This window comes from Tripterygium wilfordii, chromosome 16 (assembly GCF_013401445.1).
Source record: "Tripterygium wilfordii isolate XIE 37 chromosome 16, ASM1340144v1, whole genome shotgun sequence".
NCBI classification, from domain to species: Eukaryota; Viridiplantae; Streptophyta; class Magnoliopsida; order Celastrales; family Celastraceae; genus Tripterygium; species Tripterygium wilfordii.
In genome coordinates this window covers 962788-990141 of record NC_052247.1, presented here as the reverse complement: position 1 = coordinate 990141, position 27354 = coordinate 962788, and the positions used below count along the sequence as shown (strand labels likewise).

At 38.9% G+C, this 27354-nt stretch overlaps 4 protein-coding genes and 1 pseudogene across 5 annotated transcripts; 3 read left to right on the top strand and 2 right to left on the bottom strand.

Moving 5' to 3' along the window:
• Nucleotides 1-249: 249 nt before the first annotated feature.
• LOC119981185 (exocyst complex component EXO70A1-like) lies at nt 250-6270 on the bottom strand. The gene is made up of 12 exons (XM_038824238.1): nt 5945-6270; nt 5583-5678; nt 5092-5297; nt 4659-4919; nt 3971-4109; nt 3688-3900; nt 3252-3457; nt 2498-2698; nt 2310-2409; nt 1330-1442; nt 1028-1174; nt 250-750 (listed from the first exon to the last, which is right to left on the bottom strand). Exons 1-12 carry the CDS (start codon nt 6104-6106, stop codon nt 633-635), a joined length of 1962 nt encoding a protein of 653 aa, XP_038680166.1. The 5' UTR covers nt 6107-6270; the 3' UTR covers nt 250-632.
• Nucleotides 6271-7296: 1026 nt separating this feature from the next.
• On the bottom strand, nt 7297-15320 carry LOC119981232 (annotated as a pseudogene).
• A 1220-nt stretch (nt 15321-16540) lies between these two features.
• Nucleotides 16541-19715, top strand: LOC119981089 (dnaJ protein homolog). Its single transcript, XM_038824090.1, has 7 exons — nt 16541-16702; nt 16811-16970; nt 17559-17724; nt 17825-17966; nt 18065-18341; nt 18451-18649; nt 19158-19715. The coding sequence occupies exons 2-7, from the start codon at nt 16821-16823 to the stop codon at nt 19478-19480; spliced, it is 1257 nt and encodes a 418-aa protein (XP_038680018.1). The 5' UTR covers nt 16541-16702; nt 16811-16820; the 3' UTR covers nt 19481-19715.
• A 152-nt stretch (nt 19716-19867) lies between these two features.
• Nucleotides 19868-21865, top strand: LOC119981090 (uncharacterized protein At5g39865-like). Its single transcript, XM_038824091.1, has one exon. The coding sequence runs from the start codon at nt 20556-20558 to the stop codon at nt 21705-21707; it is 1152 nt and encodes a 383-aa protein (XP_038680019.1). The 5' UTR covers nt 19868-20555; the 3' UTR covers nt 21708-21865.
• Nucleotides 21866-22553: 688 nt separating this feature from the next.
• LOC119980603 (7-methylguanosine phosphate-specific 5'-nucleotidase) lies at nt 22554-26834 on the top strand. 2 transcript variants are annotated; one of them, XM_038823371.1, is made up of 10 exons: nt 22554-22693; nt 22785-22902; nt 22991-23051; nt 23140-23272; nt 23426-23549; nt 24006-24062; nt 24181-24277; nt 25058-25265; nt 26008-26068; nt 26459-26834. In XM_038823371.1, the coding sequence occupies exons 1-10, from the start codon at nt 22611-22613 to the stop codon at nt 26522-26524; spliced, it is 1008 nt and encodes a 335-aa protein (XP_038679299.1). In that variant the 5' UTR covers nt 22554-22610; the 3' UTR covers nt 26525-26834. The 2 variants fall into 2 exon arrangements, with proteins under 2 accessions (XP_038679299.1, XP_038679298.1); XM_038823370.1 differs by having other exon boundaries at nt 22776-22902.
• The last annotated feature ends 520 nt before the right edge of the window (nt 26835-27354 follow it).

Below are 27354 nucleotides of genomic sequence, written 5' to 3'. Positions count from 1 at the left end.
ATTTCCCTAGAATCTAAGCATTATTCTACTGTAATTTTTACTTTAACCAAACATTGACGAGAAGTGAAGCTGCCAAAAAATAGCTTCTTGACATCCTCTTTCCATCTTCACCTGCAAATCCGCAAATCAAACAACCATTTACGGTCATTTTAAGGGGGAATCGTTGAACAATTTTGATGTCGGATGTGTGGCAATTTGCAAAAGAGACAAAAGTAGATATCTATAACAACTAATGCATCAACATAAGCATAACAGCAAGAAACATGAAACCTACATCAGCATTCCTTAGAAGGCAAAGAAAATCATGAGTTTAATATGTCACAAAACAGAGCACACAGTCATGCATTTATTATTTTACAAGCAAACGCATACACTTTCCCATTTTCTTTCTATACATTCATCCCATACCATGCGAGGTTTCAATAATCTAGTAGACAAGTTCCCACCTCACAACATCACACCAATGAAAACGCCGCCAATAGACCAGGAAAAACACCTTTCAGGGGTCGCCAACATCCACAGCGAGAGAAGAGAATAGGTGCACCGGTGCCCCACAAGGTCAACTTGTCATCACACTCTATTTACTTTCCATGAGAGTGAAGGAGGTGGTAAAAGAGAGAAAGACGTCAAATTTACCGCCTGGATTCATTCAAGGTCTTCCCCTCAAAAAATTCTCCCAACATCCGTTCCAGATCCTCTGCTGTGAACCTAATGTACTTTGAGGGGTTCTTCCCACTTTCGACTAGAGGCCTGCAAACATATGAACATATAAGATAAAGACAATAAGTCAATTTGAACTAGGGACTTTCGGACATCGGATGGCCAAAAATTCATAAGTATTTTACTAGGCTACTGGGATCAATTATCATAAGTTGTAACATTTAAAGGAGTTTCAATTCAAAATTCTGTAGCACCATGAACCAAGACACGCTCGAGTAATAACAGTTTTGTGGTAAGCAGTTGCGTATATATCCACATGATATGCCATCAATTTGTATATTATTCACGGAGAAGATCGATCACATACCCAAAACGTTTCACAAAAGATCTATAGGCAGGCAACAAAACTTCGGCGACTGCAAGCCTAAGAGACTCCCGTAACTCAGTGTCAGGAACAGTCCATTGTGATTGTCTTAGATGAAGCTCCTCAAATTGCATATTGAAAGTCTTAAACCTGGTTGAACAGCCAAAATCTCCTCACAGATCAAAAAGTTGACCAAAATAATGAAAAAACGAATTTTCTACATGTACAAACACAGACACAAATATATATATATAGAGAGAGAGGGGGGGGGGGGGGGGGGGTAGGGGATGCAAGTCGACCTTTACCTTTCTTTTATCAATGCCCTTGAAGCTCCACTACTACTGCTTCCTCCATCACCACCAACTGAACTACCTCCCCCAGATGAGGTTAATCCTTGAACTGAGAGACACTGAAGAATCTACAAAGGATAAAGTACCACTGTGTCAAAAGCCAGTCCATTCTGGTTCAATGTATTAGCAATGCTGTTAATCCAATGATAAAAACATAATTTGAATTATGAAGCTCCCACACAAAAATCTCATGCAGCTCTGGGATGATTTGGTCTTTTTGAGGTAGAAATGTGTCTTCTAAATCTAAAGATTCAGAAGCTAGGGGAGAACTATTTGTATAATAAGATTCCTGATACTACTGTAGGCAACAAAATATAAGTATCTTTTATTGTACTGCTTGGCAAAATCTTGGTGCATTTCTAGTAAAAATTATATTTTTTTCCACACTAAAAAAAAGTGGTAGCTTCATGAGTAGGCTACTTACTAGACATCACAAGTAGAGTGTAGTAGATGCTAGATAGGAGGAAAAAGTTTTAAGAGGGAAGGGGGGGAAAGGATGGTGAAAAACATATTCCTAAGTTGAGACTAATGATATGAATAAACCAATGCTTCCGCAGATTTGATTATGGTGATGCAATATAGATTTAAAGAACTCATCGTAAATTCGTAATTAACTTAAGTTATCCAAACTCAAAAGACTTTAAACAATATTCGAGAATACATAGAACAATTGAATTTTTGATGCGGTGGCCATTGCATTCATCCTTTGCACTAGTTTTTTTGAATGCATCCTTTGCACTTCTAAACAAAGCAAAAGCTAAAACTCCTGTTTAGACGGAATCAGCAAAAAGGGGGGTTATATGATCACAAAAACATAGAGAGACGTACCCATGTACATATATGATGATAAAGTAAAGTTCCAAGCACAGATAATGTTAGGCAAGAATTTGTTTTTTAAAAAAATTGCAATGATGTAGTCTTGAAATGGACAACACCTTTGCCCAGGCATTCCTTTTGTACTGGTTTGCATGCTGCTGAACAATTCTCCTATGTCTTTGCACCCAATCATCTCCAAGCAAATCCTTGGCTTCAGACCTAAAGAAAAATGTTAAATTGCACCAATATCTCATACAAGAGCAAACAATTCTAAAAAGTCAAAGCAAAATAAAAGTGTCTTACAAACCTACGGACAGATCTGACCATGTAGTGAATATTGTTCATGAGAAACAGGTGAGTCAAAGAAGGATCTTTATACTGCTTAGATTTACCATCCAAATTAGTTTGAAGGGCCTGCATTATTTGCATTGTTACAGAAGCTAACTTCGAAACAGTTTCATTTCCAGTATCAAATTCCTCGAATAGCTGCTTCAACGCTGATTGATAGCTGTAAAAAAAATTCATCAGTACGAGGTCAAGTCTTATTTATAGGAAAAGCAAGAAAATACAAATAGCACTAAAGGCTTTACTTGCTGAATACAATTGAGGTATAAGATATCTTGTAAAACATACAGCAATTATATGTGTGAACAATTTGCTCCATCGCATCCAATTGTTCACACATATAATTCATTGGTAAATAAGGGGCAAAAGTTAAGCTCTAATAAATTGATTTGTAAGATATTATCCCTTTGCATAGTCCGTGAATGAAGTTGGTGCCCAAAGGCACTATTCAAGAATCCAGGTGGAGTATAAGGCTATATATAAGCTGTTAGAACTTAGAACCCTTTACGTGCAAGTCAACTACTACAACACGAACTTACAATCAGAATATAGAAAAAGTCAACATTCAACAATAATATAGCATGTGCCGTCACAAGCTAAACACATACAGAATCTTAATTCTTAAATGCCGACACTACACACTTTTTGATAATACATAAGCATTCAAACTCTATTCATTGGAGTAGGAGGTTAAAATTGGGGTCAGTAAAACTTACTCAAACAGAAACTTAACGTAGTTGATCACGTAGCTTGTAAGAGGATGGACAGTTCCATCGGTTACGGCAGTTTTGGTTGCATCTTTTTCAACTGCCTCTTCAAAATCACCAAAGGTTTCTTGTGCTGTCTGCGCTAGCCGTTTTGTCAAACCCAGTGCCGATTCTCTAATCTCAGTGCAGGCTTTACCTTTAAAGATTGTTATAATCTGCAAAGGTTTCCAATTTCAATCACTAAAACTACCATGGAACTCCCCCAAAAATAGTATAGTACTCTTCCCAGAACACACGAACAAGAAAAATGCACAAAAAGCCGATGTCATAGATCATAATTTTTGTGATGCGCGTTTTTTCTTTTCTTGCAGAAGTTTCCTTCTTCTCATAGATCACATGCAATTTTATCAGACGCATGCTTTTTAACAAATTATGTTAGCATTACCTCAGGGTGAAGTTCCCGCATTATCTCATACATGTCAAGAAGAACAAAAAGCTTTTCAGGAGATCTCTTACTTCTGGCAATTGCCTCTCCAAAACTCAGCAGCACTAAAACACTACTTGCAGTGACATCGGCAAAACATTGATCCCTCAAAGAATCAAACCCTTCAAACATCTGATCACAAACCTTCCATTCTCCGGCAAACAGAAGCTTGACCTGTTCAAACATAGTTAAATATTACAAGTAAGACAAATACACAACTGAGGACATTCTGGAAGATACTTACAGCAATGCGCATGAAATGAATCCAATTCCCAATTTTGGCCTCCAAAACCTCCCACTGCATCTTCTGCACATCTTCCTTGCTCAACTTCTCAACTCCTAATTTGAGTAGACTTTCTTCCAAAACTACAGAGCGAGTATCCCTAAAAGAAAAATAAGACATAACTAAGATGTATACAACCATCGCTAAACTAAGAGTTGGTATCCTGCATGAAAAATGTTAATACACATAAATGCAAACTGGTGTATATATATATATATATAAACATAATAAACATGCACCTGAAGCAAAGTGTTTTTTTTTGGGGGGAGGGGAGAGAGAGAGAGAGAGATAAAGCTGTTTCCCGCCAAATATTTTCAACAGGGATGAAAGCAGAATAAAAGGTTAGACCACAATCCAAAATGCAAGACGAGAGGTTCAGGGATGGGGGCATTGGCCACTGCCTGCTCACTCCTGCACTGCCTCAATTTTTCCTTGCAATTTTAAGACCCAAAGCTCCAATCCCAAACAAATATTTACGAGTAGATGCCTTTATAGTTTAGCCATCTAATATAAAGCCACACAAATACCTGAAGTATCATGCTAAACCCTAAAATGATATGTTCTCAGTAGGAAAAGAAAAAATGAGGACTACTAAAATTAAGAGCAGCAAGCCATCTCCTAAAAGTGGACCAATGGAGGAGCCTTTTACCTGTAAATATTAAGCAGCTGCTGCTGGTGACCTGCCTGAACCATTTGCTTGGCCAAATCATGCAGCAAAGGAAGTATCCGTGGAGGTATAAGGGTGGGAGGTATATAAACTGCAGTTTCTAGGTTACTGCTTTGGTTCTCAGCATGGTTGGTAGGAGATGCATGCTTGCCACCAGTAGTACCCTGGTGTCCAGGTGATCCCGAGGATGGTCGCAATGAGTTTGGGAGGCATTCAAAAAGATGTTCAGGCTCCACAGGTTTACTGAAATTTCAATGAATAAGCAAAAAAGTTATGTAAAATGAGAATATAGATTTGTAATTTCCCAACTAGAAAATAATAGCAAGTAAAACAAGAAGCTTAGGGAATATTGTTTTCCCCATCGAAAGTACTATCCCACAACACAGAATGCATCAACTAGCAATTACTGATAAACCTGTAGGATGACAACAGTTGCTTGAACTCATCTTCCAGCTTTGAAATAGCTTTAGCAAGTAGATTATTTGCATGGTTGAGCACCCCATCACTACTCTTAAAGCCTTTGTTGCTGCTGAAAAAACGAATATTGCTTCTTAGTTGATCAATTGCTTCCAGATAACTTTCCAAGTCCTCATGCGGCCCTTTCAGTATTTTAGCCTCAGCCTAAACATGATAATGACATTAAATAAACAAGTAAATAAAGTGTGTGAATTTGTGATTTCAAAGATGTCTTGACTTCAAATACTACTGAAAAAACGAATATACTTCTTTCACCGGTGTATCTAAAAGGACACAGCTAAAGGATCAAAGGATGCATGTATAAACTTTCATGAAATAAATTCAAACCCGCATCCAATGGGACGGACCTTATTTAAAAGATAACAAAATAAAATTTACACAATGAAGTTGCAAATAAACGCTTATAACTCCGTCAAACATCCAACCAACCTGGCGAGAAAGATCAAATTGTGCCAATATAACCTCCGCAGACTTCAAAGTCTTGTCTATATTTTCATGAGCCTTCCGTATAGCATGTGTTCTAATCTACAAAACCCAGGCAGCCAAAAAATTTCATTGTTCACTCAATAGCCAGTCAATGCAACAAGTAAATGTAACAAATCGGATCTGATTCCCTCAAAATTATCTGAGGAAATCTAGTTAAAGATGTGAAACAGAAATTCGGATCAAATGGCCAAGTCAAATACTAAATATACTTGATTAGTCTTTCTTTGACCTCAGGAAGACCAGATTCTTCAAACTCTCCTGCAATTTCTTCTGAACCAAACAGAAAGTGAACCAAATAAGGGTACCTGAGTGGGGCGCATGGCGGTCTCAAGCGCGGAGAGGCGGTGGTCAAAGGATCCAAGAATGGAGACAACTTTGTCTGTGATTGTGTGGCTCTTTTGCAGTGACTCTCTCATCATAGCTGCTCTATCTCTCAGAGAATCCATGCCTGCAACGGGTACACCCATCTTGTCCCTCTCGTCGCTACTCTGGTTCGTTCTTTCTCTCTCTATCGAGATCAAGAGAGAGAGAGTGGATTTACATTTACGGGTTAATAATCGGGAAGCGTAGAAAGAGGATGCGCACGAAGACACATTTCTCGCGCTGTTTGTCTTTGCTTTGACAGGGTGTAAGTGTAACGGTGTATGTCTTTGCTTTGACAGAGTAGTGCATAAAATTAAAATATTTTTAATTTAATTGTTCTTTTAAAGATATATTAAAATTCTTAAGTTAAATTCCATATCTTTAATTATAAGAAAACAAATTTATATTTTTTTAGTAAAAAATAATTCTCATTAATAAAAAAAAAGTTACAATCCCGAATAAATCCCCTCCCCATTGAGGGTGAATTTCCATTGGATAGTCATGTAACCGAACTCTTAAACCACGTAAATTCCTTGATAGATAGAAGGAGTGTGAGCTATCAGTTTTTCCTCTTGTCACACTTACTGACAAGCAATCACCCCCAACGTGCATATTAATTGTTTTGTAGTTTACCTTGTTCAATGAAGTGTTTCATAGGCGACTCGTCATATTTACGCTTGTTAAGGTCGTTAAATAAATATTTAATTGCATGCCTTAAAATTTTAGATTATTGTTGTGTGGAGTTAAATTTTAAAATTAATAATTCATTTCCAAACAATTCAACTAAGATAAAGGTGAGTGTGCATATTTAAACTCTTCTTAATAACATGTAAATATATTACAAAGTGATCACATGAGTCCCACTAAGATAGATTGTACCAACGAGAAAAGACTCGATTAGACATATGTGTTCAATGTTTGATTCTAATGAGAAACAAATTTGTCAGCGATATTTAACAAAAAAAAAAGATAGATTGTGTTTTCAATTTAAAATTCTGAAAAATCAAAAATTATGCATGCAATCAAACTATAATCATCAAGAAAAATCAAAATTTAAGTGATCTACTTGCATATTTTTCATTCATAAAAGAACAATTAAAACCTGCTGCAAACAAAATCTACAATTGATTCTCATTTGTAACCGTTAAGAGTCCCACAGCTCAAGAGCAAAGACCATTAGCTGAAGTTACAAGTTTATTAAAACATCAAATAGAAAGCATCATGAAGATATCATTTTCAGAATGAAAAATCATAGACTGCCACCGCAGCAACTGAACCGGCACAGGGGCAGCATTTCACGAGACATACACTTCTACATCTTCGCCAGTAAGCGGGACAAGGTTGCTTCTATTGTTCCATGTGGTTCATCAGTAGGTAGATATACATCGTTCTCAAACTGTAAAAAGTTATCACAATCATAGCTTAGGTCAGAATGCTTCTCCAGCTAATAGAACTGAAAACAATATGCACTATGCAGAACAAAACAAACAAAACAACTTCAACAGAGAACAATTTGTAATGTGATTTTTGCTCATTTTTTAATTTAGACATCAGATATGATTAGGTTCATTGACTTCCTTATTCATATCATGAAGTTGCAGTCCTAAAATAAAGTGTGTTACCTTCACTATAACATTGTCTTTGCTCGACAGATTAACCGGTATGAAGTGGATATTCGGCATGTTCAGTTTGACAGATGATATGTCAGGAAACCTGGAAAACCAAGAAACTTATAATCAAAAATTTGCTATGTCAAAAGACCATCTCACCTTGTCGTGTGCCAAAATGCATATTGCTCATAAAGAGATGGGGGACGGAGCGCAGACCTGCTAAGCACAGCCCTTGCCATCTCAAAAAGAGTGCCCTGAACAGATGGACTGTGGACTCCCTCCTTAGGAGGACCGAAGAAATATTTGGGCAAAACTTTTTTCACATCCAAATATTGCTCCGTGAAGTAAAGAGGATTCTTTGGAATGCTAGCGACACAGTCGTAAGAGTACCTGTTGTGCAAATGCACCTCATCAACATGCCTTTGCATCCTTTATTCTCAAGAAAGCTTAAATTAAATTCACAAGTGTTTTAATTGAAAGTTAAAACAATGATCTTCAACGCACACAGTACATATTCCAGCACAAGCAAGTACTATATACCTCCATGATGCAGTGACCTCTGTTGCCAGGATTCTCTCTTTTGTTTCAGGCAGAGCTGTAGGTATTTGTCCCTTATAAACCCTTCAAAACCTGACTCTTTCACAGCATAAACTCCATAATTAAGTTCAGAAAACACGAATCAGATAGTAAATATAAACCCCCATAGTTGTAAAATGTATTACTGCTCTATTTCTTTATGCAGCCAGGTCTAGAAGATGCTTCCACAGTCACATGGCATGGAAATGCCAATAACAACTGCCTTAAACGTCCAAGTTTAAGGTACACAACCTTTGATGTATTGGGACAGCTTAAGGCTATGTTGGAGAAGAGAAACAGCTTTTTGTGGGGTCTTTCTCCCAACCCGTCCTTTGTGGATCTAGGTTTGTATCTTTGAGTACATAGCATGCATGCATGGAGCAATTCTCAGTAAGGCTTCTTGCTATGCCACACCTAAAAGTTTGTCTAAGTCGTGCTATTACTATAAGAATAGCCTGTTCATTTAAGAAAGGAACTCCCTTCGCATTGATTCTTCTTCCATTTCTTTGGCATCTCCCCAGGTTTCATGTTTCCTCCTAGTTGCTATCGTAAATCAAGCATGGGACACAGATAAAACTTTGTTCTGTGTTTGATACTGTTAAAAGGGTGATGTAGTGAAAAAAGAAAGAAAGTTCCATATCCCATCAATCAAAGGCAGTTTAAACATTATGCTACAGCATAGTAGCATAATGTTGAGTGTGAGTAAGGTCCTTGTTGAGTGTCAAGGGTTCAGTGGCGGCGGGGTCCGTCGGGTGTAAGGCAAGGGTCACGGCTAGTCTTCTTTTCCTATGGCAGAGGATTTGGAGATCCGTTGGCAGAAACTCTCTCTGACTACTGATGAGAGTGTAGAAGTGACTGTCCCCAAAAATCAAGTTAGTGAGCAAGACAAACAAGCCAGATTTAGTCTCCTTGGGAGACTCCTTTCCACCAGATCCTTCAATAACGAGGCCCTTTTTACTACTATGAGGTCAATCTGGAAACCAATCAAAGGTATGGAGATATCAACCGTGGGGGAGAACTTATTCCTCTTTCGTTTCTTTTCCAAGGGAGATTTGAACAAAGTACTCGAGGGTACTCCATGGACTTTTGACAAGAATCCCCTTCTCCTTACGGAGTATGATGGCAATCTTCGCGTGAGGGATGCGGTTTTTGATAAACTCCCCATATGGGTCAGATTCTACAATTTGCCTTTCAAGATGATGAATGAGGAAGTGGGTATTCGGCTTGGATCTGCACTGGGGAAGGTCGAAAAGGTGGACTTAGATCGGAGAGGATATGGATGGGGTGAGTTTCTTCGGGTTCGGCTGAGTGTGGAGATCCACAAACCGTTGAAACGTATTGTGATAGTGGCTGGAGATGGAGGTGATCCTGCCATTCGAGTAGGAATCCAGTATGAAAGGCTCCCGAATTTCTGCTACCATTGTGGATTAATCGGCCACGTTGAGCGGGACTGCGAGAAGGGCTGTTTGGACCCCTCTTCTACCAAACCCTATGGTGACTGGCTCCGTGCATCTCCTCCTCGGGGACGAGGATCAACTAAGTCATTTGATAAAAACTCATGGCAACACACTTCAAATAAGGACGATGATTCATCTAATAGTCGCCCTAGTGAGTCAGGGAATGAAGATGGGTTTTCTAAACGTAACAAGAGTACCAACCATGGTAATTCGATGGAAGCAAATAGCCACCCCCAAAGAGCTCGGTCTATGGTTCAAGAAGGGGAATCCCATAATTCAAGTCAGCCGATTGGTAATGAGTTAGTCAAGGCTAGTTCTGAGAGTCCAATTGGGAATGACATAGTTGAAAATCAAGACAGTAAAGAGGGAAATGGAAAGGATGCTGCCGTTTTAGACAATACAGAGCTTATACAACAAAAGAGCAAAAGGAAATGGAACAGACTGGGTAAAAAATCAGTTTATGGGTCTACGTCAGATATGGATGTTATTAAGGAGCATAGCATCAAAAGGAAGCTACAGGAGATTGAGTTAGCTGATGGAGAGGATGATGGCAACGAAGGGGAGAAGAGTCAGGGTATGGAGCATGAAGCAGTTGATGGAAAACAATTCTTATCGGTGGGCACTGGGCGAAGCCAGGCCCGCCGGACCCAATGAGTCTCCTATGTTTGAATTGTAGAGGTTTGGGTGGTTCCTCTGCAATTCATTCTCTTAAAAACCTCCTAGTGCGTGTGAATCCTACTATGGTCTTTTTATGCGAAACAAAGTTACTTAGTTCAGAATTCGATAGAGTTAAAGCAAGTTGTAAGTTCGATTGTGCCTTTACGGTTAGCTGCTTGGGGCGAAAGGGTGGGTTAGCCCTAATGTGGCAGAGGGAGATTGATGTTACTGTCAAAAGTTTCTCTAAATACCACATTGATGCCTTGGTAGATAATTTTGGTGGAATTTTCTCGTGGCGTTTCACGGGTGTGTATGGTGATCCGATAGTTGATTTGAGAATCAATTTTTGGCGGACCCTTAGAGCTCTTGCTGATGTGGGTGATGGACCCTGGTTGTGTGCAGGGGATTTTAATGAGATTCTCTATGATTCTGAAAAAAAAGGAGGAATGCCTAGATCCACCTCTCAAATGCAGCAATTCCACGACTCTCTAACTTACTGTAATATGGAATCTCTTGACACTTTTGGCCCCTTTTTCACTTGGTCGAATGGCAGATCTGAGCCTCACAATGTTCGGGTACGTTTAGACAGGGCTGTTGGTAATGCTGAGTGGTGCCACAAATTCCCTCGTAACAAAGTCGCTACCCTCCCTTATGCTAAATCTGATCACAATCCCCTTGTGGTTACCCTTGATGAAGCAGAGCATTTGGTGGTTAGAGGTCGGAAAAGGCCTTTTCGTTTTGAAGAAGCTTGGACAAGATTTCCGGAGTGTAAAGAAGTGGTTAGAAATGCTTGGCTTTCTACTAATTCTACTTTTCTTATTAAGGTTAACAAGACCCGTGCCAATCTCTCTACCTGGAGTAAGGCTGCTTTCTGGGCTGATCGGCGCAAGGTTAATGATCTGCACTCAGAGTTAATGCATGTTCAGACGGACACCAACGCTGTTGAGGCTAGTTCCAAAGAGCGTGAGCTTAAAAAGATGATTAATGATATTAGTTTACGCGAGGAAATGGCTTGGAGGCAAAGATCTAGAGTGGAGTGGTTAAAGTTGGGGGACAAGAATACTTCTTATTTCCACAAGTCAGCCAGTGAACGCCGTAAAAAGAATCATATCAAGCAAATCAAAAATTGCAGAGGCGAGTGGATTAAAGAGGAAGGGGATATTGCTAAGGTTGCCATAGATTATTTTCAGGGGCTTTTTTCTTGTACGGAGGGGCTAGTGGGGAGTCGAATCACTAACCTAGTTTCCACTCGGGTGACTGATTCTATGAATACAGATCTGTTAAAGCCTTTTTCTGGAGCTGAAGTTGAGAAGAGCCTGTTCCAGATGCATCCTTTAAAGGCTCCAGGTCCTGATGGTCTTAATGCCTTGTTTTACCAAAAGCACTGGGACATTGTGAAGCAGGATGTTACTGAATTCTGTCTAGAAGTTCTTAATGGAGACCGAGATTTAAATGCTGTCAACTTCACTAACTTAGTCCTTATTCCGAAGGTGAAGAATTCAGATGACATGACAAAATTTAGGCCTATAAGTCTCTGTAATGTTGTCTATAAGATCATAGCTAAGGCTATATCTAATCGTTTACGGTGCATTTTTCCTCTAATCATCTCGGAGACCCAAAGTGCCTTTGTGCCTAATCGCCTTATCTCTGACAACATTCTGGTGGCCTATGAGCTTCTTCATTCCTTGAAAAATAGAAGATCCGGAGCTAATGGTTTTTGTGCTCTAAAGCTAGACATGAGTAAGGCCTATGACAGAGTTGATTGGAGTTTCTTGAAGGGTATGATGATTAAACTGGGCTTCCATCAAAACTGGGTGTCTTTGGTTATGAAATGTATTTCATCTGTGCGGTTTTCGGTTATGATCAATGGCCAGGCTCATGGGTTGTTCAGACCGGGTAGAGGTCTCCGCCAGGGAGATCCCCTATCCCCATTCTTGTTCCTCATTTGTGCAGAAGGCCTCTCGGCTCTCATTCTAGATGCGGAAAGAAATAAACTGTTAAGTGGAGTTGCTGCTAGTAGATTTGGTCCGCGGGTTACACATCTCTTTTTTGAGGATGATAGCTTATTGTTCTGCAAAACTTCATCTCAAGAATGCAATACCATCCAATCTATTCTGGATATTTATGAACAAGAGGCTGGCCAAAAAATTAATTTTGATAAATCAGGGGCCTACTTTAGTGCCAATACGCGAGAAGATGATAAACATACTATCCTGGATCGGTTAGGGGTGAGACATATTACTTCCCCTGAAAGATATCTAGGGCTGCCAGCGATTATTGGAAGGGCGAAGAAACGATCTTTTAACCATCTCAAAGAAAGAATCATGTCTTGCATCCGTGGGTGGAAGGAAAAGCTACTATCTCAGGCGGGGAAAGAAATTCTCATCAAAGCCATTGCTCAATCTATTCCCACCTATGCAATGAGTGTTTTTCGGCTTCCAAAATCTTTTTTTGAAGAGATCATGGTTGCTCTAAACAAGTTTTGGTGGAAGAACAAGGGTGATAAAGGAATCTGCTGGACCCAATGGAAGTCTATGTGCAAGCCCAAAGCTATGGGTGGTCTTGGTTTCCGAAGCTTTGATTCTTTCAATCTTGCTTTGCTTGCTAAACAGGGTTGGCGATTGTTAAAGAATGAGCATTCCCTTTGTTTTAGGGTTCTTAAAGCTAAGTATTTCCCTAACTGTGATTTCCTTCGAGCCTGCCTTGGGTCCAACCCTTCTTGGTCCTGGAGGAGTATTTGTGCAGGCAGGGAGTTGTTGGATAAGGGGCTGTTGTGGAGGGTGGGGAACGGATGTGATATCTCTATTTGGTTTGACAAGTGGATTCCTAGACCTTGGAAATTCAATCTGTGTACTCCTTTTAAACCCAACATCGGGCACTGGAGAGTTAATCAACTTATAGATGCCACCAAAGGTTGCTGGAATGAGGCCTTAATTAGGGAGATTTTTTTCCCAATTGATGTTGAGGCTATTTTGGAAATTCCATTGGGTGATGTTAGAGCTGTGGATGAACGACGATGGTTCTTTGATCCCAAAGGCCAGTATTCGGTGAAGAGTGGATACAACAACTTTGAAAATTGGCTCATATCTTCTAAAGATCACGCTGGATCAAGTGATTCTTCTAATTGTGCTTTATGGCATCATCTGTGGAAGCTAGAGGTCCCACCCAAAATTAAGACATTCATCTGGAGGCTATGCAACAATTATATCCCCACTTTTCTCAACCTCCAAAAGCGGACCATTAATGTTTTTGCTGACTGCCTTCTATGTGGAAAGGAGGTTGAATCAGTACATCATTTTTTGTTAAATTGCAGGTGGGTGCATCGGGCTCTTAGAGAAGCTGGGTTAGGCCATTTGCCTAAACTTTTCCAGGGGCAATCTATTTTGCAGTGGATGGATTATATTGTCCATCATCCCAACAAAGATGACAGCTCAAGGCTCCTAGTTTGTTTATGGCAGGTGTGGCGAATGAGGAACCAAATCCTTCATCATAATTCTCAAGGGGACCCGCGGGAAGTGACCAAGAGAGCGGACGCGATCTTAGCTGAATACAAAGAAGCTCAGGGTGTTGAGCTAGACCCAGATCCTGGAAGGACTGCCAGCCCAACTCATTGGAGTTCACCCCCTCATTCATTTATAAAAATTAATTTTGACGCAGCTCTTAAGGATTCCAAGATAGGCGTGGGCCTAATAGCAAGGGATGAGTCTGGATCTCATATTGTCTCTCGTTCCAAGTGTATAGCAGGTCCTTCAAACCCCCTTTTCGCGGAATGTCTAGCTGCCAAGGAAGCTCTCATTCTTGCGCAGGACTTCAACTACCAGTCTATCATCCTGGAGGGTGACTCTTTGCTAGCCATTTCAGGCTTAAATAGCCAAGTTAGTGATCTATCTGAATCTGGTTTATGTATTAGTAGGGCCAAGGAATTGTTTCCTTTATTCTGTAATGTGCTCCCTCATCATGTCAAGCGTGATGCAAATCGCGCAGCTGATATTTTAGCCAAACAGGCCTTGAGTTTCGGGACTAGACAATGGGTCGGAGATCCTCCGCACTTCATAGGGTCGGTATTGGCTATTGATTGTATTTCTGTTTCTTCTTAATGAAGTTGTTTTTTTCTCAAAAAAAAAAAAAAAAAAAAAAAACATTATGCTACAGTTGATTGAGGATATAAGAAATCTAAGGAGAGAGACAGAGTTGATTAAGGATAGTAGAAATTTAAGGGGAGCAAGAGGAAGCTGGTTAAGGATATAGAAATAGAAGACAAATGTGTATGGTATACCTTGGTTGTTTTCACTACAGACAATCCTTCAATACCAGAAGTCAGCAGTAAACCGCCATTCTTCTTTACTATTGCCTCCACTGTATGCTTCTCCGATCCAAGTTTAAAACCTAGAATTAAAAGCACAACAATGAGTAAAATGGCAGGCTGTTTCATAGATAGACAAGCCAATACACTTTAACTGGTAGCAATGGCATAAACCAACGAATTCAAGTCTTATGCCAAATATAAGATTGGAAAAACTAACCATGTTCATGCGGTTGCCCGTCAATAAGCACCCGCTCCCATGGTTTCTCTACTATCTCCACAATTGCAGAAGTGACCTACATGAACAAAAGAAATGGTTTTGCTCAATGAGATAATTATGTTTCTTTTACAATATGCTGATAAAAGATGGCATAAATGCCATGAAGAATAAGACTAAGGCATTAATATTTTAACATAAGGCATTCTAAATGAATGAAAAAACTCTTCAGCAGCTCGTGACATTTCACCAATGAAGGCTAAGTCAGTAATTAGTGAAGCAAAATAAGATTTTATTTTTAGGATTGATTGCCTAGTGAATTAACTCTGTCTACGCTTGGAGTCTGTCTCAAGCCCGGATAAAGGATGAGGGTTGCAGAAGGTCGATAGTCAGTGTAAAACTTTGTCAAACCTATGAACATGAGTCAAAATGGAAAATTCGATTTTGTTATAGACTTATGTAACTGACCCCAAATTTTTGGAGCATTCCAAAACTCATCTTAATAGGGCTACTAATTAAATAACGCAAACTCGCAGAGTCAAAGAAATTGTGGTGGACTACAGAAATTGTGGTGAGGTAACTAAGTGAGTTGATGTGTAGGGTATTTCTTTCTTTTTTTTCTCCCACCCTATATGGGCCTCTCTTGGGTTGTAAGATAGGCTTAACGGATTATATGTACCAATCCATATATATTAAGGTATCATTTGATTCACGGAATCTAACTTTTTCATAAATAAGAGTTTTCTTGTTTGACAAATATTTATATGATTGGTTGGTGAAATTATTGGAATCCTAATATTTTAAGGAAAGTTGGATTCCTCTAAATGATGAATTATTCTTCCTTCCCAAAGAGAAGAAATCCTTTGAATCTCTCATTATTTTTAGTTAAATACCTATAATATCATTTAAAAAACACATAATTTTGATAATATTTCACAATTATGTATTTGAATATGTTATTATTATATTATCTTATTTTTCATTGATTAAATATCATCAAATAAAAAACAAAATTTATTTTTTTAATTTTCCTTTTTCTTTCTGACAGTTTTATTCAAATTAAAGTATTATTTTTAATTTTGAATCTATCATAAAATATGAAATAAATGTAACTTTTTACTCTAACTAAACAGTGTTGCAATTCATGGGCTTCGTCTAGCTTGAGAAGAGGGCTTTCGTCAAGTTATTTTGGAGACATATTCCTATATGGTTGCGGATTGGCTAAATAAGCAGAATGTTCCAAAGCTCTCTCTTTCCAACTTGATTAGTGCGTGCCGGAAGCTTGTTCATCAAGCTTGGGAGGCGAAAGTAATTCATGTGTATAGAGAAAGGAATCGGGTTGCTGATTTCCTTGCATCTGAGTCTCTCAACCATGACAATTGGCTAACGATTCTTCAGCATCCTATTGTTGGCATTCAGGGTCTACTTTGGGAGGATTTTATTGGGGTTGCTTGGCCTAGGCGAGTCTTGCAAGTAGAGATTTAATCCTTTGATGTGTGTGTGGTATTCCCCTCTATCAAAAAAAAAAAAAAAAAAACGAAGATGCTAGGAAAACTTTGCTGGAATGTTTTTTCCATCCTCAAGCCATAAATTTCTTTTATTTTTCCACCCTATATGGGCCTCTCTTGGGTTGTCCATGATGGGCTTACCTGTCCCGGCCCGTATACCTTAAATTCTAGATCCTTCTTTTGCTCTCCACACCTACTTCCTCTCTTTGAAGTCATTAAACAAACGCTTCTCCCTTGGACGACTGACTGACATTCCAATCTGCACCGTCCATCCTCTCCATTAAATAACCTTGTCGGCCCTCTCGATCACTCGCCGTCTCGCGTTGTTCTCTCTTTGACTCTTTGTGGTTCTCTGCAACCGAACGAAGATCGGTTAGTTTTTTTATGTTCGATCATTGCTTTGGTTTTTAGGGTTTTGTTTTGTGGTTTGTGTTTTATGGATCTGATAGTTGATTAATCGGTTAGTAATTGTAATTGCAGGGAGAGAAAGATGTTTGGGAGGCCGCCTAAGAAGAGCGACAACACCAAGTACTATGGGATCCTTGGGGTCTCGAAGAACGCATCCCAAGATGATCTGAAGAAAGCTTACCGTAAAGCAGCTATCAAGAACCATCCTGACAAGGGTGGTGATCCTGAGAAGGTATGTGGGTACATTGCTTGTGAAATTGGTTCTCTTTAATTGGTCTATTTTGGTGATTTGTTGGATCGAATCGAGGAGATGATTTTTGTTGATGTAGTGTTTCATTGTGGTTAGAATTATTTCTATGATCTTAGGATTGCATATGAGGTCAATAGGGCTGCTATTGCTTGGCTATTGAATTGCTGTTTAATTATAATTGATCATCCAAAATCTTTTGGCGGGCGCGGATTTACTTAGTTGTAAACTTGTAATGTGTCCTTGAATTCTGCTGAGTTGAATACATGCTGAACCTGTATCTGTGTAGTTGGTTTTATTATTTGAAATCATCTCTTCAAGAGTGTTTGAGTGATCTATCTACCTGTTATACGTTATGTGACACTTATGTCCTTATTTATTCCATTGGTCTGGCCAAGTGCATGAATTTTTTTTCCCTCATAATATGCTTACCTTGGATCATCTTAGCATTAATGTTAAAAGGTTTGAACTTTTCTGCTTATTTCAGTTTTGTCTTCGTACTTTTTTGTTAAATATGGCATGCTTTCAAATTTTTGGGTCACAATGAACATTCTAATTCTGCCCCTTATTCAGTTTAAGGAGCTGGCACAAGCATATGAGGTTCTGAGTGATCCAGAGAAACGTGAGCTATATGATCAGTATGGTGAGGATGCTCTCAAGGAAGGAATGGGTGGTGGTGGTGGTGGCCATGATCCGTTTGACATATTTTCTTCATTCTTTGGTGGCAGCCCATTTGGTGGTGTGTAATTTTTTCTATTATGTGCTAATAAGTCAATCCCCTCATTCATGATGGTGGATGGATTAGTATTGGCATTTGTACTGATTCTTCTTTTGCTTAGGTGGTGGAAGCAGTAGAGGGAGAAGGCAGAGGAGGGGTGAGGATGTTATCCATCCCCTAAAGGTGTCCTTGGAAGATCTCTATAATGGGACATCGAAGAAGTTATCCCTCTCTCGCAATGTCATCTGCTCTAAGTGCAAGGGGTTTGTTTCTGTGAACCATTGTTACATGCCTGTGGTATTTCCAGTTTCACGCCCTGTTAGACTCATTTGGGTTTTTTCTTCGCAATGGGAATTTGCAGCACAGGGTCTAAGTCAGGTGCATCCATGAAATGTTCTGGCTGTCAAGGTTCTGGGATGAAGGTCTCCATTAGACACCTTGGTCCTTCAATGATTCAACAGATGCAACATCCTTGCAACGAATGTAAGGGTACTGGTGAGATGATCAACGATAAGGATCGTTGCCCTCAGTGCAAAGGTGAGAAGGTCACGCAAGAGAAGAAAGTGTTGGAAGTCGTCGTGGAAAAGGGTATGCAAAATGGGCAGAAGATTACATTCCCTGGAGAAGCGGACGAGGCGGTAAGTTGGGAAATCTACTTGTGTTGATTGGCGAATTGATTTGCAGTTTCTATATCTTTGCATCAGGATGATGTTCGGTCAGCTATTTCTTAATGTGTTCTTTTTGCAGCCGGACACTCTCACTGGGGACATTGTTTTTGTCCTACAAGAGAAGGGGCATCAAAAATTCAAGCGAAAGGGTGATGATCTATTTGTTGAACGCACATTGTCTCTCACAGAGGCGCTGTGTGGCTTCCATTTCATTATTAGTCATTTGGATGGAAGGCAGCTTATCATTAAATCCCAACCTGGTGAAGTTGTTAAGCCTGGTGAGTTATAGCCTTAACCCTTTTTTTTTTTTTTTACATCTGTTGTATCTGATGTGATCTCATATGAGATGCCATGCCTTTTGATGAAGGGGTGATGGTTATTTTAGAGGTCTGAGTTGCTCTGTTATAATTAATTTGCTGTGTTTATATCTTACATTTTGTGGGTGCTGTTTGTTTTGCTCACTTTTTTTCCCAAATATTCTTTTTAGATGGATATGAGACCATTTATTGAATCCTCTGAATTGATTTCGAGGAATGAATTGGATATCCAGACTTCTTAATAGCTTTACACCATTGTTAAGTTTATTTCAAGAGGATGTTTGAGCTGCTGATGTTTCTTGGCCAGATATCATGTATTGGGAGTAGAATTCCAGTGGTGTAACCATGTTTGTGTGAAGCCTTTTATACCTCTAAACCAGATTTTTTTTTCCTTTGGTTACCTTTCAAGGTTAGTTATGGTGAATCTGGAATTCTTGGTACTGATGATCTATATTTGTGTGATGCACAGACCAATTCAAGGCCATAAATGATGAGGGAATGCCAATGTACCAAAGACCTTTCATGAAGGGCAAATTGTACATTCATTTCACTGTTGAATTCCCTGACACACTCACCCCGGAGCAAAGCAAGGCTCTGGAGTCTGTTCTTCCTCCAAGGACCTCGACACAGTTGACTGACATGGAGCTAGAAGAATGTGAGGAAACTACGCTGCATGATGTGAACATCGAGGAGGAGATGCGGCGGAAAGAGCAGCAACGTGCACAAGAGGCTTATGATGAGGATGAAGACATGCATGGTGGTGCACAGAGAGTCCAATGTGCTCAGCAATAGTGGGAACGCAAGAGTGGAAGTGACTTGCATCTGAGAGGGATGTAGCACCCTGAACTCCTTGCTGTTTAAGAGTATAAGCTTCTCAACTTTATTGCTTTTCATTGTAGGATTTGGTGTGCTATGTATGGAAAGATTTGATTAACATTTTGGATTGTCTAGAACAAATTAAGAATTATGTCATTGATTCTTGCAGATTATTTATTATTATGAAGTGAAGGCAATGATCTTTCTCTCTCAGTGGGATGCCTGATTATGTATCAACTCTTTTAGGTATCAGCGCTATTTGATAAGCCTATTAAGTCAGAATTCTGGCCAGGCTAGGCATGTGTAAACTAGCTCGACAGGTTTGTTAGGATGAGATCAAGTGTAACCCATTTGAAAATAATGCTGCCACTTTAGAATCAAACTCATGATCTCAAATGAGATTTTTTACACTTAAAGTCCGGAGAGATTTACACCTTAAGTTCAGAGAGAGTCAGTTAAGGCGAGTGGGATTGAAGAAGAATTCTTCTATCAAGGCTAAGCAAAGATCTTCAAAACTATTAGCCTTTCATCTTCCCCAACTTTGATCAATTATCCATAAAGAAAAGCCGTCACAGAAGTCATAAAGCAAGGAATGCACACCAAGAAAGAATTATGAATATACTCAAGTAAAGCGTGAACAGGGTCCCTCCAAGGTCATTATGACCGTTACCAACCATTTCATAGGTTTGGAAAATCGTTTCGACTCCACCGCAAGATAATCATTTAATCTCTCTATCACCCACGTGTCCCTCTCAAACATCTTATAATAATCCTTCGTCAGCATGGACAGGTTGCAAGAGATTGCAAGTATTGAAATCTGTACTTTGTTTCACAGGATCAGAGCCGCCTGCCACGAAAAATCTTCGAATTTTAAACTCTCACTTTCTAGCCGTTGAAATCACTTCCTCTCTCACCTTCTCTCAAAGAAAAAGAGAGGAAAATCTATCATTCACGGTCTGTCCTTTTATCTTATCTCTTCGATTGCAGGTTCAAGTCGGTATCCCGAACCATCTTTAAATTATTCTGGCCAGAGCAGATTCTGAGTACAGAAATGAAGGGAATGAAAGGGAAGCTATTAAAGAAGCTGAAATCAGTCAAGCCCCTACAAATTGGGTACTTGATGCCAGATCGAATTATTCATGCCAATGCAGCAGATGGGTTCGTCGAGTTTCTTCCGAAGAGTTTTAGTCTCAAACCTCAACCCCTTTTTTTCTCAAAGGAAGAAGCGAAGCCGAAAGAGGAAAAACAGAGTATCATTGAAGTTCAAGAACCAGAGATCATCGATGTAGCAGAGCTCATGAGAGATCTTGAAGATGAGGAAATGGAGTCTGAGGAAGAAAGAAGCAATCAAGAGAGCATTTCGCCGCCGGTAGAGGCAAAAGATTCAGTTGGTTTGGGGATTGATAGTGTAATTTCGAGAAAAGTGGGGTCCAAAGCTTGTAGACAAACACCCTTGTCGGAGATTGACATCTCGTCTTTCCGAAGGCCGGAGTTGAACTCCGGGACCCTCTTTGATCCAAATTTACTGGCTGCGTTTGAGGAAGCCATGAAAGAGCACGTTAGGATGAGTGAAGCTGATCGACAATCAAGAACAGAGCAAGTGAAACTTGAGAAAAACAGAGAAGAAGAAGCAGAGAGAATTGTAAATGTAGAAGAAATGGAACTAAATAAGGAGAACGAACCCCCCAAAAAGGCGTGTCGAGTCGAGGAAGAAAACCCATTATCGGTCTTTGAAGAGAATTGCCCACCTGGTGGTAGTGAAGCAGTGATTTTCTACACAACAACACTCAGAGGGATTCGAAAAACCTTCGAAGATTGTAACAGAATTCGATTTCTTTTGGAGAGTTTTCGGGTATTATTTTACGAGAGGGATGTATCGATGCATACAGAATATAAGGAGGAGTTGTGGGGGATTTTGGGTGGCAAAGCAGTTCCTCCAAGGCTGTTTATAAAGGGAAGGCACATTGGTGGAGCTGAAGAGGTTTTAGGATTGCATGAGCAGGGGAAGCTCAGGTTATTATTTGAAGGGATTCCGATTAATCGATCGGACAATCCCTGCGCAGGATGTGCCGGATTCCGGTTTGTTCTGTGCTTCAACTGTAATGGCAGTCACAAGGTTATTGCAGATGATGATGGGTTGTCAAGTAAATGCGAAGAGTGTAATGAGAATGGCTTGAAAATATGCCCTATTTGTTGCTGTTGATGATTGCAGAGTTTTCATGGATGCTGCCTTCTTGTCCTGTTTTTGTATCACACTAGTAATTCTTTTAGATATTTGTTGTGAAGTTTTCACTCCTTACTTACTATGTAAAATTCACAAAGAATAAACTATCTTTAAAAATGGACACTTTTAGCAGCAAAGGCTGGATATGAAGTAGGGATCTCTGGCTTCTCTCTTTCTGCAAATCAATTTGAAGGAAAGTTGATAAAAATGGAAGGAAAAAAGCTTTGCTTTCCTGCTTGTGCTTTCGATAGTCTTCAATTTCTCAGTCACTTTGACCGAGTATATGCTTCTTGCAAATAATAAAGATAGTTGGTATCCCCAATTATCTCAACTGTTGATTTGAATACGCAAAATCCACATAAATTCATAAACTCCACATATTTCACATGATATATATGAAATTCTGTGCGTATAATTTTACGACTGAAATCCTTATCAATTTTGTCTTGAGCTTAAGGCGGATGACACATTTATGTCAGGGGTTCGAATTAGAAGTATTCTCTTGGATTTGAATTTCTTTAAAAAATTATACGAAAAATTGAATTAAACGATCGATTATTTTTTAAAAAATATTTAGTGAGAATAGATCAAATAATCGAAATAACCGTTGATAATCTACGATCATTCAGTTAAATTCTTGTCAAAAAATGGAAAAAACTGAACAAAACCGTAAATGGCACTTTCAAATTAATTATCTTTGTAATTTAATAAATGAAATTAATTATTTTGATGATGAAAAAAAAATAAACAAAGGAACTACAGTATTATTTTAAATTTAGAATATAAATTAATTTATTTTTTGAAATTCACCAAACAAGGCACAGTGAGGCTGATAGTTGCTTGTACGGGTATGGTGATATAATCGCTTTTTGGTTCTCTCAAATGAGTTACCGTCTCCGAAGCATAGTCGATATCCCAGTCCGTCGACTCACCGTTTCGAAGCGACACCGTGTTCTTCACACCAGGCAATGCTTTATTCTCTGCTTTTCCTGAATTTGGCGGCAGTTGCACAGATACACTGACAATCTGAGGATGATTTTGTTGCAGAGGAAACAGCATAAGCAATCAAATCAAAATGGAACACCGGGATGCTTCGGTGGTCGTCGTGGACGATCCGCAGCTTCTGAAGCAGAAACTAGCCTCAATTCGCGCAGCTGGTCCTGCCACACTACAGGTTTGCTTTTCTTCTTCTTTTTTCTCTTTCTTTGGAATTGTTTGGGTGTTTTACTGTTAGTGTTAACTGTCCGTATGATGGAGATTAGGTTATTGCGGATTTTGATGCGACATTGACGAAGTGCTGGCTGAATGGCCGGCGTGGGCAAAGTATGGTTGTGTGTTGTGATTTGTTGATTTTTGCTAGTGATCTTGCACAAACTGGTTTGTTTTCAGTTTCCACTGTAAACATGTACAGGCAGTCATGGGCTTTTGCAGCAATCGAATCCAGAGTATGATGCCAAGAGACAGGCATTGCTCGAGTACTATCATCCACTGGAATTCTCACCTTCCATTCCAATTGAAGAGAAAACAAGGCTTATGGAGGAGTGGTATCTGCAGCTCTTATATGCATATGTTAACATTTTACACGAGTTTTGTGCTTCTTGGTTCTGCCATGATTTTATTTTCGGAATGGGCTTGAGTAAGTTTTGTTCTGTTTATTTCAATAATGTGAGCTGAAGCTATTGATTTGATTGCTATAGGTGGGGAAAGACGCATGGTCTTCTTGTAGAGGGAGGTCTCACATTTGATGACATCAAGAAGTCTGTTGCTAATGCCAATATTGCATTTAGGGAGGGCGTAGTTGAACTCTTTGAACTTTTGGAGGTAAGTCTCGTCCTTTTGCAGACAATTTTTGGAGCAATAAGATTACTTAAGATAACAAAAGAGGAAAATAACAGACAATAAAACCTATTGGTTACAACAAGTAGTTGCTGGAGTATTGATATACTGAGATCTGAATTTGAGTTTTGCTTTGAGAACAGAGCTAAGTGGCTAATGTCATGTAGCCTTCCCATGATATGTTGAAAGTTAGAATACCAGGGGTTAGGGAACGTAAGTACTCATGAACGCAAAACTAGAGACGGAAATTGTAACATTAAACTTTGAGTTTGTAAAGAAACTCATGGAAGAGATCCAGAGTCGGATCATGAACAGCACAAAAACAACTCCTTAAGAGGAAAGGGACTCATCAGATTGAGTTTGTTTAATGGTTGCTTTGGAGCTTCCTTTTTTGTCCATAAAATTCTGCCTCATTATTAAAGTTTACCCACAAATTTTCAGGAAAGAGACGTTCCCATTCTCATATTTTCTGCAGGGCTTGCAGATATCATAGAGGAGGTTAGTTTGATAAGGTCGCTCTCTGGTTGTTGTACTTCAGTTATAAATTTGGTGATTGTTCTGGCTCCAATGTGTAACTCCTTTGGGGATTTATGCCTGTTTTTTCTTACTGTAACAGGTCCTGAGGCAGAAAGTTCATAGATCCTTCAAAAATATTGAGATAGTCTCAAATCGAATGATTTTTGACGCTGATGGTCATCTTATATCCTTTAAAGGTAACCTTTGACTTTTGTCATGCTAGGAGAGAGTTATGAAGACATTATTTCTACTCATAATAGTATTCTCTTCAGCATATTAGAGCTACTTTATGTTGCCTTGAGTATTTGGGATTTTTTGTGCCTCTTATCTACATTTCTAATTGAGGGTTTTACAACCTCGGTTATGAGCCATTAAAACTTCTATATGGTAGCTGCATCTAAACTCAATTCTATGACAGCATTTGAAAGGTTAGTATATACACTTATGCGGTCTACCTTACATCGTTAGGTTTGTATTTCTGAGTTTATGCTTAGTGAGTGAGCAAGATAGATATTTATCATCTGATGTATGCCTCAATACTCTTATTCAACAGTCCGTTTCAATAGACTTGAAGCAGATAAAATCTAATATAGAGTTCTTTAGTGATGCACTCTGTTAGTGCTAATAATTGGCTTCTTTATTATCATTATGATCATCATCTTCATCGGTAAAATAGTGAAGAACATGTCAATAGATTTTGCTTGTATTTTGCATTACAGTCCAAGACAAGCTTTTTCTGTTATCGGGGGAACGCCTATGCTCTTTGAGTGTATGCCTAATTGGCAGGAGCAGGGAATGTCTTTGTCATAATTCCATACGTATGTTAGTACTCTTGATGTGTCATCTCTCTTTGATGATGTTGAGGCATATAGAATGAAATATGCTTGCTGATCTTGTGTTTCTTCTAATCTTCCAGATATTATCTTCTTCTATCTTTTTTTTTCCCTGAAATTTACCTCAAACTATTGTCATCATAGGGAAGACAATTCATAGTCTAAACAAAAATGAACGTGCTCTTGATATGGCTGCTCCACTTCATGAGAAATTGGGTGATACTAATGTGCTGCTGGCTGAAAACTTCTCTGTGAAGGAGAGAACCAATGTGCTGCTTCTCGGTGATCACCTTGGAGACTTGAGAATGTCAGATGGCTTGGACTATGAGACGCGAATATCTGTGGGGTTCTTGTAAGTTTCCAAGTTGTCTAATCTTTATGATCATGCTAATATCTTTCTTTAAGGATCATGCTAATATCTTTCTTGGAATAGATTATAAATGTACCAGACATCTTTACTTTTCTTCACAGTTCACAATATTCATCTGCTCTCAAACTTCAGTATGATGGAAAATCACATTGTCTTGAAACTTACTCAATGGAGCATGCAAAATGTGAGATGCACAAGTTAGATGCAATCACATCTACTTGGTTAACGTTTAAAAATGATTACATACATTATTTACCTTATAAAAAAAAATCTTTTTGTTACTGCAGAAACTTCTTTGCATGATCTATTACCTCTGATTTCTGCGATCTGCAGTACCAAACTCTATGGTCAGAAAATGGGATGAGATGCAATTCACTTTTTTGCTTCTGTACTCCTATCTCACGTCTTCACATACATACATTGATTGTTCATTCTCAAGTATGATCTCTTAATATTGAGTTTATGCAATTGCTGATTCGGCTTAACATATTTTTTGCGAGTTATTGCTACATGTTCAAAGAAATTTTGTTGATATCGGATCTTAATATATCTGAATAGTTCACCGTTGTGATGTGATGAGAAGTCTGGAACTCCGGATGTTATTGTTCCTCAACTATTAACTGTTTTTTTCCCAACAAAACTATGGTAGTATGTAAGTTACCCCTAAATCAACAGAATACTTTCTAATATGGATTTATTTCAACCTTATGAACTGCTTTTGTAGGAACGACAACATTGAGGGCAATCTTAGTAGCTATAGGAAAGCCTTTGATATTGTTTGCCTGGTGAGTTGCAATTGCTTTAGTTTAGTCTTCTTTTGTTGTGCTTTAAGCAATATTCTCTTGAGCGTGTTTCAGCACCTGAGTTCCTTTGCTATGTCAAATATATCAAACTAATTCAAGGTGTAAAAATATTGATCTTGGAAAGAAATGGGTAATTCATTAACTGGCTTTGCCGGATTTGATCTAGATTTGTCCTCTACTTAGCTTGTTGAGCCGCCTGGATTCCTAATTGTTGAAGTAAACAATATAATATGCAAAAGTTTGTGTCGGGAACAGACTACTGCTTCCATAGTCACCTATGTCGCATTTTGTTCCATGTGTGTGCGTGTTTGAGAGAGAGATAGTGAGCAAGCGAGTAATTATACTGCTAATGGATCTTATTATTTCCTGCAGAATGATGCACCGATGTGGGAAGCAGTCAAATTAGTTTCTCAGCTGTTTGCAACCGGAAGCAACTAAACGCCATAATCATACATGGTTCAGCTCGTCTTCCCAGACTTCTCCTACTCGGAGTCTGGAAGGGGAGGTTAAATAGCCTATCATTATATTTTTTCTGAAAGAGGAAATTGAAATTTGCTCTCTTGGGGTGGATTAATTTTTTGAGTTTACATGATGTCAGATCAGATTTTAAAAGCTAAAATGGTATTAGATTTCGTTTCATGTCCATTTAAGCCTGTAGAATAGTTACTACATGTATTCCGTAAAGGTTACACTATTTTTCTAATATAGATTACATTTGATTTCGATTATGCTAGATGGGATTTAAACATATATTCCCCTCCCCAGTTGGTATGATTACGCTTCATAGTTCATATAGCTAGAGTAACTGCTTGTATTCTGCAAGAGGGTTTTGCATCTTCGGTACTTCACCAGCAGACCAAAGTCTTTACAGCCATAGCAGAAAGTAACATAATCTTTTACAATGTCCAACATTACAAATGTTTTTTTGTGACCAAGAAATCATCCAGCCTAACATCCACGCTGACAATAGGGTAAGACTGGGTCACAGCTTATTCAAGAGAAGGCTCCTAATCCGGTCACAATCTATGTAGGAGAAATAAAGCTTCTAATCACTTTTCGGAAGTAGGTAGATTCATGAAACTAAGGAAAACTCCAAGAAAAACTACCAATTGAAAAATCATAGGAAAATACTCATTTGATCCGAATTCTCATCCCATCTAAGCTATTGCCCCATGGTTAACATTACAAAAGTCGATCCTGTCACATATGCTTGAGATATCTTATGTGCTAGTTTAATTTCATTTTCCTCAATTTCTACAACTCAGTTT